Genomic DNA, 12,055 nt, shown 5'->3' with positions numbered 1-12,055 from the left:
CCCCCCTCACAAGTAGTACAGTGTCACTATGGTGACACTGTACTGCTAGGGTGACCGTACGTTAAAAAAAAACCAAAAAAATCAACATTAAAAAAAACAAATTTTGAAAAATTATACTTTAGTTATAAACTAATATGGGTTTTTTTTTACTAAAAAGATAAAACGGAATAAATTTTGGCCAAGATTTATGAAGAAAGATTATTTATTTACACAATTTTAGAAGAAAAACACTTTCAAAATTTTTGGACTTTCATTTATATAGCAAAAAAAAAAATCCCAGTGGTGAATAAATACCACCAAAATAAAGTTTTATCCGTCTCAAAAAAATTCATATGGGTACAGTGTTGCATGACCGTGCAATTGTCATTCAAAGTGTGATAGCAATGAAAGCTGAAAATTGGCCTGGACAGGAAGGAGGTAAAATTGTCTGGACTTGAAGTGGTTAAACAAGATGCACTTGACTTTGGAAAAATAGAAACATTTTCTTGCAAACAACATTACTAGCAAAGTGCACCTGTTCTTTAAACAGCTAATTAGACTTGCGGTTTTTCTATTAATGGCTATGTGGCTTGTGAAGCGTTTAAAACCTTCATAAAACTCTTGTTTATACTAAAGTATTTTGTTTTAAAAACTTCGTTTTAATGAGCAGTCTGCTAAGGAGAATGCTTGCACATGCCTAAATTAAAACTTAAAGTGGTTGTACACCTCAGACATGAAATATGAACAAAAAAAAAAAAACACAGGTTTAGGCATTCTCATGTCTATTTATTTGGTTTGTATTGGTATAACACAAAAAAGTGGAGAAACAAAAAAATGACAAATCTGACACATTCTACGCAAAACTCCAAAAACGGACTGGACAAAAGTATTGGCACCCTCAATTTAATATTTGGTAGCACACCCCTTGGTAAAAGTAACTGAAATCAATCGCTTCCTGTAACTATCAATGAGTTCCTTACTCTTCGGGGCAAACAGGTACATTATCTGACAGATAGGCAGGGGTGCCAATATTTTTGGCTATGACTGTACACAGAAGAGTTTATAATGTCAAAAAGGGAAAACCGTACTTTATGCCACGTGCATGCTCTGTTCTGTAAATCATCTACCCCATCAATACCTTGGTTTCCAATCACCCCAAAGTCAGGGGACTCCCGTGGGAGCACAGGAAGTGAGATTGCACTCTGAAATAAGACATATTGCAATTCCTATATAAATACAATTGGTACATGCAGCATGTTACGGATGTTCAAGTTTGCCTTTTTATTGTATTGTGAAAAAGTGAGCAAAAATATTTACCAGAGATTTACTATGAAATGGAAGGCTGGTGTTTGCACCTATGACCAGCCATCACACTTACTGAGTGCTTGTGCTGTTTACAATGCTGCTGTAGCTGCTTCTTAATCCATAGCCCATAGGTGGAGGAGGTGAAGGAGGAGTAGGGGCTGGTGAGGTCTGTCGTTGTTTTAAGAAGTCATCTGCGTTGTGGGTTTGCACAGACAGTTTGTAAAGGCTATCTACTGCTGTAATCACAATAGAGGAATAAATTTTACAGCACGCCATAAACTTACATGCTCCACACTGCCAAACACACGTAAACCATGTCAAAACAAGCAATAAAAAGAAGAAAAAACAAAGAATGCATCTACTTTGCTAAACTAACAAAAACTGGAAAGCACTAAAATATGTATATAATGTATTATTCAGCTATTTGTAGGTTGTGGTTCAATAGGAAAAGGAAACAACCACTTCAGGAATAGCGGTTTATCCTATTCACATTTCAGCTGTGTCAGGCATGTCAATCTCAAATGAAACACTGGGCAGAACTGAGAGGAATACGTTTTTATGGGTCACATTTTGTTTCCTAAAAGACACACCCAACTAAAGTGCAGCTAATGTGCAAAGCAAAAATTATATAAATAATATATGAAGCAATCTACTAATAACATTAACATAGCAATTTCTTTGGTTTTCTGATCCTGCCAGTAAACCCATAATTTTTCCATTTTCTAAATGCGCAAGGATTTTTTACCTTCTTGCATTCTATGCAAGGCAAATAACCTTCTTTGTGCAGCAGCCCCCCCAGCACCTTAATACTTACCTGTGTCCCCTCTAGACCCAGCGATGTGCACGAGAGCAGCTCTCCCGAGACTCTCCCTCCTCAATACCTGAGATAGCAGTGGCAGTTATTGGTTCCCGCTACTGTCAATCATAACCAGTGAAAAAATGAGGAGAGATCAGGGGCGAGCCACATTCTGTGTGGGAGTGGACACGCAGAGTAGTGTTGCTTGGGTGTGAGCCTGCTTGGGTGCCCCCATAGTAAGCTGCTTGCTCTGGGGGCACTCGACAGGAGGGAGGGCCCAGGAGCACTGGCGGGGGAACCAAGAAGAGGAGGATCAAAATTGCTCTGTGGAAAACCACTTCACAAAGCAGGTATGATATGCTTGTTATTAAACAAAGAAAGAAAAAAAACAAAAACAAAAAACACCTTTAAAAGTGAAACACATTTTTTTTTTTACTTTAGTGCATTTATTGCATTAGGAAACAAACATTTCTCTCTCTCTGTCCTCCCCCTTCCCTGGGAGAATAGATCCAGTGCTGTACACAGCTGCATCCTTCTCCCCTCTCTTCGTCTTCACACAGCAACTTGAGCAGCAGCAGGGGCCAATGTCAAACAAATGCAATCAGGAGGAAGTTGCTACGTCCCACTGTGTGAGTCTATGGAGAGTGGCTCCATAGACACACAGCTCATGAGCAAGCAGACACCCTGTGCCTCCGTAGCAAACAACTTGCTATGGGGGGACACGAAGAAGAGGAGCAGCCAAGATGGTCCCCGGGGGACCTGAGAAGAGGAGGATCGGGTCCCGCTCTGTGCAGTATCATTACACAAAGCGGGTAAATATAACATGTTTGTTATTTTAATTAGAAAAAAATATAATTATACTTTAGTAACACTTTAATAAAGCAGTTCACCTTTTAAATACTATGGCTTGCACTCTGTCTTATTTTGACTTGCTACCTACAGTACCTACAAATGGGGAGAGATGTCGGAACCTGGTTGTCATTGGAGGCATTATTTATATAAAGGGCTATTTGATCATGTTGTATCTAATGGTCAATATATTCCGGTAAGAGGCTTGGTGATTTGTTTGCAGATTATTTGAAGTATGGGAGGTCACTTTACAGAGTGTGTAGATAATTTTTCAAGTGTTAAAATCAGAAATTCACTTTTTAGTGGATCACTGGGAGTTCACTATTGTTGGATACTGTTTAATACATGAATTCTGATTCAATCGATTAAGGATCAGTCATTCCCCACAAATTGGTCAGTGTATGGACAATTTGAAATTTACATTAACAAATCTGATTCAAACGGCTGGGAATCAATTGTTATTCATTGATTGGTCAGTATATGGAAAATTCGCACTTTATTTGGATATGTTCCCTATATGTACTTTTGGTTAAATATTGGATATGGTTTACAGATTGGCATGTATAGGGACAGTTTGGCCTTCATGTATTGCTTATCACAATTTTTATTATTTGCAATTATATACTTTTTAATATAGTGTATGGGTATAGCACTATGCTCCTTTGCTTTTCATCTTTTAATTTGGTATCACAAATTTTAGTGTTAGCTGCTTTATCTTTTTTTTAGGCAAGAGCAGAATTATTTTTAATTACCATATATACTCGAGTATAAGCCGACCCGAATATAAGCCGAGGTACCTAATTTTACCACAAAAAACTGGGAAAAACTATTGACTCGAGTATAAGCCGAGGGGGGAGGAATAGTGCCCCATCGTTGGTGTCAGTGGGGGGAGGAATAGTGCCCCATCGTTGGTGTCAGTGGGGGGGAGGAATACTGCCCCATCGTTGGTGTCAGTGGGGGGGAGGAATACTGCCCCATCGTTGGTGTCAGTGGGGGGGAGGAATACTGCCCCATCGTTGGTGTCAGTGGGGGGGAGGAATACTGCCCCATCGTTGGTGTCAGTGGGGGGGAGGAATACTGCCCCATCGTTGGTGTCAGTGGGGGGGAGGAATACTGCCCCATCGTTGGTGTCAGTGGGGGGGAGGAATACTGCCCCATCGTTGGTGTCAGTGGGGGGGAGGAATACTGCCCCATCGTTGGTGTCAGTGGGGGGGAGGAATACTGCCCCATCGTTGGTGTCAGTGGGGGGGAGGAATACTGCCCCATCGTTGGTGTCAGTGGGGGGGAGGAATACTGCCCCATCGTTGGTGTCAGTGGGGGGGAGGAATACTGCCCCATCGTTGGTGTCAGTGGGGGGGAGGAATACTGCCCCATCGTTGGTGTCAGTGGGGGGGAGGAATACTGCCCCATCGTTGGTGTCAGTGGGGGGGAGGAATACTGCCCCATCGTTGGTGTCAGTGGGGGGGAGGAATACTGCCCCATCGTTGGTGTCAGTGGGGGGGAGGAATACTGCCCCATCGTTGGTGTCAGTGGGGGGGAGGAATACTGCCCCATCGTTGGTGTCAGTGGGGGGGAGGAATACTGCCCCATCGTTGGTGTCAGTGGGGGGGAGGAATACTGCCCCATCGTTGGTGTCAGTGGGGGGGAGGAATACTGCCCCATCGTTGGTGTCAGTGGGGGGGAGGAATACTGCCCCATCGTTGGTGTCAGTGGGGGGGAGGAATACTGCCCCATCGTTGGTGTCAGTGGGGGGGAGGAATACTGCCCCATCGTTGGTGTCAGTGGGGGGGAGGAATACTGCCCCATCGTTGGTGTCAGTGGGGGGGAGGAATACTGCCCCATCGTTGGTGTCAGTGGGGGGGAGGAATACTGCCCCATCGTTGGTGTCAGTGGGGGGGAGGAATACTGCCCCATCGTTGGTGTCAGTGGGGGGGAGGAATACTGCCCCATCGTTGGTGTCAGTGGGGGGGAGGAATACTGCCCCATCGTTGGTGTCAGTGGGGGGGAGGAATACTGCCCCATCGTTGGTGTCAGTGGGGGGGAGGAATACTGCCCCATCGTTGGTGTCAGTGGGGGGGAGGAATACTGCCCCATCGTTGGTGTCAGTGGGGGGGAGGAATACTGCCCCATCGTTGGTGTCAGTGGGGGGGAGGAATACTGCCCCATCGTTGGTGTCAGTGGGGGGGAGGAATACTGCCCCATCGTTGGTGTCAGTGGGGGGGAGGAATACTGCCCCATCGTTGGTGTCAGTGGGGGGGAGGAATACTGCCCCATCGTTGGTGTCAGTGGGGGGGAGGAATACTGCCCCATCGTTGGTGTCAGTGGGGGGGAGGAATACTGCCCCATCGTTGGTGTCAGTGGGGGGGAGGAATACTGCCCCATCGTTGGTGTCAGTGGGGGGGAGGAATACTGCCCCATCGTTGGTGTCAGTGGGGGGAGGAATAGTGCCCCATCATTGGTGTCAGTGTGGGAGGAATAGTGCCTCATCGTTGGTGTCAGTGGGGGGAGAAATAGTGCCCCATCGTTGGTGACCCCTGCTCCTGGGCTCGCTCGCTCCCTCCCTCTCCCATGGTACACACTTACCGGTCAGATGTCTTCCTTCTCCGGCCGCTCTCCTCCTCTTCACTCGCTCGATCTTCGCGGTCCCGCTCGGCTCCTCCTCTCAAAGCTCCACCTCCTCGCCGGTGATTGGGCGCCTGTGTGCCTCTCCTGAGCTACAGTTCCGGCGGCCAATCACCGGCGAGGATTGATCCCGGGGGTGTGTCCAGATGACAGGGACAGCATGTCATCTGCAGACGTTGACTCGAGTATAAGCCGAGGGGGCCGTTTTTCAGCACAAAAAATGTGCTGAAAAACTCGGCTTATACTCGAGTATATACGGTATATAATTCAACTTTTATTCATATGGCTTAAATCTTTATTTGAAAAAAGGCTACCTAAAGTTAGGTTTTCATTGGTCACATTTATAGTCCATTTAAAAACACATGTCCATCTAAACTACCATATCCAGAGGGTGACAACACTGCTGTGTGATTTCATTTCTGAAGTAAAAGCACTGTTACCCTATCACAGGAAATGGAAAATAACTCATCTACTTGGCAAGTTCAACAGGTAATAAATCTATAATGCAAGTGGGACTTAGAAAAAAAACTGCAGCGTTAATTGCTAGTGACAGGCTTTATCATATACTGTATGTAATGCTTTATTTTGGCCATAGTAACACTTTAACTGAACTTCTCCATTTAGTTTATAGAATTAGGTGGTTCCTCATGTAGTAATACAATCAAATTTAATTAACATAATATAGAACAAATATAAGTAGTTCCGATAGCTAGCCATATTAGGTTAAAAAACAAACATTCAGATACATGCAATAGTAATTCTACACTTTCCAGCATGAGTTTAAGGTAAGCAACTAGCTGGTGGGAACTGCAAGTTTCACGTCCTACATGACAAATACAAGCAATGGTGAGCAAACAACACGCAATCAAAGTGGTACTCACTACATTTTATGCTGAACATCTATTATAGTTATTACCTTGAACTACCTTAAATCTACAGAACTCCTCAGATACCTTCAGGAGTTAAAATATATCGTTTACATTTTGCCATTAAAGCATAGCATACATTCACTGGTAGCAATTGTTTTATTGAAGGGAAATCAGTGGACACTGGTGACATAAGCAATACAAATTATGCTAATGTAATAGCTGTTAGATGCGAACATACAGGTAACTTTATGGACACAAGACGGTGACTGAGATATAAGTGTAAGGTCATTAGATGTCTAAGAGGACTGTGCAATGAAGGAGCATACTCACAGCTTCCTGATTTGTGAATTGGCACAGAGTCCCACTCTGGAGGTGGGGAGTCTTTCTCTCCTTCAGAACTGCTGGTGCTGCCTAGTTCCTGACCAGTACGACTAGGATGAAGCTTCGCCAGCACTGATTGCCTGTTCTCTCCTAACTTACTGTTTGCACCTGCACAAAACATTAACATGCCATGCTCAATGAAAAGCTGCCACTAGGTAGTCCGTGCAGATCTAGAAAAATCCCATGGTTGTTAGTAACAACTTGCAAGCACTTCATTAAGAAAAAAAAAAAAGAAAATAATTTTGACACTAATATTTACCCCGTGGTTTCTGCAAATTTCTTGGTTTTGAGCTACTTCCTAATGAATGCTGTACAGCAATTTTGGAGAAGTTTTTAAGCTGTTTGTTTTCCAAGGGTATGGTATATGGCAATTCCAAAGAGCTAAAAGGGAAGAATAAATCAATATTTTCAATTTGTACAGGATAATTCAAATACTGGTAACTGCATACACTTTGAGCTGCTCCTCTACTGTCAACAAATCAGGCAAACAGGTATGCACAATTTCATTGGACATTTTTAATCAACAAAACTACCACAGACATGCTTAATCCAATTAATCCAAAAAGCAAAACCACTATTCTTAGCAATGTTAAAACCATTAAAAAAAGCAATTTCGCTCCCTTACCTTGGTTTAACCTCTGTTACATTCTCCTTTTTGTTGGGGCCAGGGACTTTCCTGCTCTTTTGCTTTATTTTACTTGTTTCATTTTCTGTCTTTTCAGATATGACTTGTTTTCCCTTTAATTTTTCAGGCTCCTGTATAAACGAAAAATATATTCAATTTAGTAGGAGAAAGGCAAACTTTCTGTAAATTCAGAAATGTTACAATGTTCCAAATCATTCCAACACAAAATGTAAAGACTGCTTATACACTTATTTGCAACAATCTAATTTAAAGGGGGTAAAACATTTAGCAGAAATAGCCAACATATAGGGCAGTGATGGCGAACCTTTTTGAGCCCGAGTGCCCAAACTGCAACCCAAAACCAACTTATTTCTTTCAAAGTGCCAACACTGCAATGAAACCTGAATATCGAGCTTTTGGTTTAGAAAAAACAACTCGTACAGTAGTGCAAACTAATTAACAGTACAGGGATGACCAGAGACTGCGGACACAGTACAGGGATGACCAGAGACTGCGGACACAGTACAGGGATGACCAGAGACTGCGGACACAGTACAGGGATGACCAGAGACTGCGGACACAGTACAGGGATGACCAGAGACTGCGGACACAGTACAGGGATGACCAGAGACTGCGGACACAGTACAGGGATGACCAGAGACTGCGGACACAGTACAGGGATGACCAGAGACTGCGGACACAGTACAGGGATGACCAGAGACTGCGGACACAGTACAGGAGATGACCAGAGACTGCGGACACAGTACAGGAGATGACCAGAGACTGCGGACAGTACAGGGATGACCAGAGACTGCGGACACAGTACAGGAGATGACCAGAGACTGCGGACACAGTACAGGGATAACCAGAGGCTGCGGACACAGTACAGGGATGACCAGAGACTGCGGACAGTACAGGGATTGTGATGGATTTGGTAAAATGCCTATTTCGTTTCCTATTGAATATATATATATACGCTATTTCTATAAGTTTTATAAATATTTACTTTTATACTTTAATACATATGTTGTGTGAATATTTTCTGCCTGCTGGGCTTTGTGGTACTTTAAGAAATCCTTGCTTAAGAAATATTTGCTCACAGGAACAGACCCCCTCCCATCGTGTGATTTGGAAGACAAAAGAATGTTTTTCTCTTTTTAAGATAAGACTGAAGAAGATCACACCTATACCATGACGGAGATTGTTTTCGTGTAAAGTGACCAATCAAAGACTAATATAATGCTTATGCTGTTATCACGTGATGTTCGCATCATTTTTCATATATAAGCTCACGGTTTCATTTCAATAAATTAGAGAGAAGTTTTCACAGACCAAAGGTGTCAGTGTGAGTTTCTTTATGTGCGCACATTCCAAAAGCTGGCCAGCGTCATAAATTTTGGACAGGAACAGATAAGCACTGGATGATTAAGTCCAAGACTAAAACAGGATGACCAGAGACTGCGGACAGTACAGGAGATGACCAGAGACTGCAGACACAGTACAGGGATGACCAGAGACTGCAGACACAGTACAGGGATGACCAGAGACTGCAGACACAGCACAGGGATGACCAGAGACTGCGGACAGTACAGGGATGACCAGAGACTGCGGACGCAGTACAGGGATGACCAGAGACTGCGGACACAGTACAGGGATGACCAGAGACTGCGGACACAGTACAGGGATGACCAGAGACTGCGGACACAGTACAGGGATGACCAGAGACTGCGGACACAGTACAGGGATGACCAGAGACTGCGGACACAGTACAGGGATGACCAGAGACTGCGGACACAGTACAGGGATGACCAGAGACTGCGGACACAGTACAGGGATGACCAGAGACTGCGGACACAGTACAGGGATGACCAGAGACTGCGGACACAGTACAGGAGATGACCAGAGACTGCGGACACAGTACAGGAGATGACCAGAGACTGCGGACACAGTACAGGAGATGACCAGAGACTGCGGACACAGTACAGGGATGACCAGAGACTACGGACACAGTACAGGAGATGACCAGAGACTGCGGACAGCACAGGGATGACCAGAGACTGCGGACAGCACAGGGATGACCAGAGACTGCGGACAGCACAGGGATGACCAGAGACTACGGACACAGTACAGGGATGACCAGAGACTGCGGACAGTACAGGGATGACCAGAGACTGCGGACAGTACAGGGATGACCAGAGACTGCGGACAGTACAGGGATGACCAGAGACTGCGGACACAGTACAGGGATGACCAGAGACTGCGGACACAGTACAGGGATGACCAGAGACTGCGGACAGTACAGGGATGACCAGAGACTGCGGACAGTACAGGGATGACCAGAGACTGCGGACACAGTACAGGGATGACCAGAGACTGCGGACACAGTACAGGAGATGACCAGAGACTGCGGACAGTACAGGGATGACCAGAGACTGCGGACAGTACAGGGATGACCAGAGACTGCGGACAGTACAGGGATGACCAGAGACTGCGGACAGTACAGGGATGACCAGAGACTGCGGACAGTACAGGGATGACCAGAGACTGCGGACACAGTACAGGGATGACCAGAGACTACGGACACAGTACAGGAGATGACCAGAGACTGCGGACAGTACAGGAGATGACCAGAGACTGCGGACAGTACAGGAGATGACCAGAGACTGCGGACAGTACAGGGGATGACCAGAGACTGCGGACAGTACAGGGGAGACCAGAGACTGCGGACAGCACAGGGATGACCAGAGACTGCGGACAGTACAGGAGATGACTGCTGACCTTTGGGGAGGGAGGGGGAGCGGGTACCTGAATTTGACAGGTACCCGCTCTTACTTCCGCAGAGTTTTTTTTTTATCTTACCTGTTCCTCGATCCAGCCGCGCACTGTCTTCCCGGCTTCTGTAGTGTGGGCGCTCGGACAGCCGGATGCCCAGTGTGCATGCGCGAGAAGCGCTGCGCTTTGTGATTGGTCCGGCGGCTTCTGGGATCTGTCATGTGTCCCAGGTACCGCCTTACCATTCACAAAGAGCACTGCTTCTTGTGCATGCGCACTTGGGACCCGGCTGTCACGCACACTACAGCCGGGAAGACAGCGCGCCGCTGGATTCTCCTGGCGTGCCCACAGATAAGGCTCGGCGTGCCACGGGTTCGCCATCACTGATATAGGGGATTCCCACAAAGTTTTTAGCACAAAAAAGGGGAATTAGGACTAACCTGTAAATCCCATATCTTCAAAAACAGTACAGAACACAGGCTGAGTATTCAAATATTTGGAGTTATAGGCTTTTACCTTCAGATGACTGGACACTGGCAAAGCCTTTAGGCAAATATCCCCTGGGCGCCACCCCTATATCCTCTACCCTACTCGGCAGTCCTCAATTTTGTAGCAAGCAATGCAGGGTAACTAAGGATTAGAAGGGAGTGGCCTGTATCCTGTACTGTATTCTAAGATATGGAGTTTACAGATCAGTCAAAAATTTTTTTAATGAGTTGCCACCTGCAGTACATTTACTACACAAAGCAGGCTGGATCACATACATGTACGCCGCCAGCTCATGGGCACACAGACACCTAAGGCTAAGCTCGGAATTGTGGAACTTTACCACAGAGTTTGAAAAGGTAAATCAGTTTCAAATATGATTCCTTGTATCCATATAGATTTGCTTAACAAATACTATTTTGGAAACCTGTGAATGGTGAGGCTACAGTATTGGTCCACTACAAGGTAAACCTTTCTTACCTGTTTTTTGTCACCGATTCCTGTACGGGGTCTAAAATTTGCCAATCATGGTTGGCCTAACCCAGGAGGGCTCTTCAGTGTCGGGGTTCCATAGGGATAGACCATGGCACTGGACAGCTCAGCAAGGAAGCCATTCAGAGAAAACTTTGATTTTTTTTCAATGACTGCAAAGTGTTCTCTAATTGAATAACAGAGAGATGGGGCACTAATGTTACAAACTCCACCTCATGTGATCAAAGAATGCAAAGCAGTTTAAAAAAATGCCAGTATTCTTCAAATGGTGGCTGTGCTGAGCGAGCGACCTCCTGTGTTCATTAACCACCTGCCTACTGGGCACTTTCACCCCCTTCGTGCCCAGGCCAATTTTCAGCTTTCAGCGCTGTCACACTTTGAATGATAATTTCGCTGTCATGCAACACTGTACCCATATGAAATTTTTATCATTTTTTTTTTTCACACAAATAGAGCTTTTGCTCTTTTGGCGGTATTTAATTTCCACTGGGTGTTTTTTTTTTTGTTTATAGTGCAAAAAATAAAACAAAAAAAAAAAAAGTGTCTGTTTCCATTATAAAATTTTGCAAACAAGTAATTTTTCTCCTTCACTGATGTACGTTGATGAGGCTGCACTGAAAGGCAGCACTGATGGGCAGCACTGCAAGGCAGCACTGATCAGCCACTAGGTATGGGATCCGGAAGCTAATGGTCACTGAGACAGCTTAGCAAACATGAATCATAGTGGGTTTACGAAACTAAAGTAATGACACCTTATGATCTAAACCAGGGGTCTCCAAACTTTATAAGTGAAGGGCCAGTTTATGCTCCATCAGACTTTAGGGGGGGCCAGATTGTGACCAGTGTGAGAAGAAAATGTCCTGGCATCAGTGGGAGTAA

At 45.1% G+C, this 12,055-nt stretch overlaps 1 protein-coding gene across 4 annotated transcripts in view; it reads right to left on the bottom strand.

Moving 5' to 3' along the window:
• Positions 1-12,055, bottom strand: part of TMEM131 (transmembrane protein 131) — a 278,778-nt gene that overhangs the window by 7,566 nt on the left and 259,157 nt on the right. The window contains exons 33-36 of one of the 4 annotated variants that reach the window (XM_089693479.1): positions 7,427-7,557; positions 7,061-7,182; positions 6,751-6,909; positions 1,358-1,517 (exon numbers count right to left, since the gene is read on the bottom strand). In XM_089693479.1, coding sequence (XP_089549605.1) covers positions 1,358-1,517; positions 6,751-6,909; positions 7,061-7,182; positions 7,427-7,557 — 572 coding nt within the window. Of the gene's footprint in view, positions 1-1,357; positions 1,521-6,750; positions 6,910-7,060; positions 7,183-7,426; positions 7,558-12,055 lie in introns of all 4 variants that reach the window. The other 3 variants (XM_089693478.1, XM_089693480.1, XM_089693481.1) reach the window with 3 other exon arrangements.

This window comes from Staurois parvus, unplaced genomic scaffold (assembly GCF_062004578.1).
Source record: "Staurois parvus isolate SC_StPar_1 unplaced genomic scaffold, SC_StPar_1.0 ptg000634l, whole genome shotgun sequence".
Classification (NCBI taxonomy): Eukaryota; Metazoa; Chordata; class Amphibia; order Anura; family Ranidae; genus Staurois; species Staurois parvus.
Note: the sequence above shows the minus strand (reverse complement) of the source record. Positions and strands in the feature narration are given on the sequence as shown.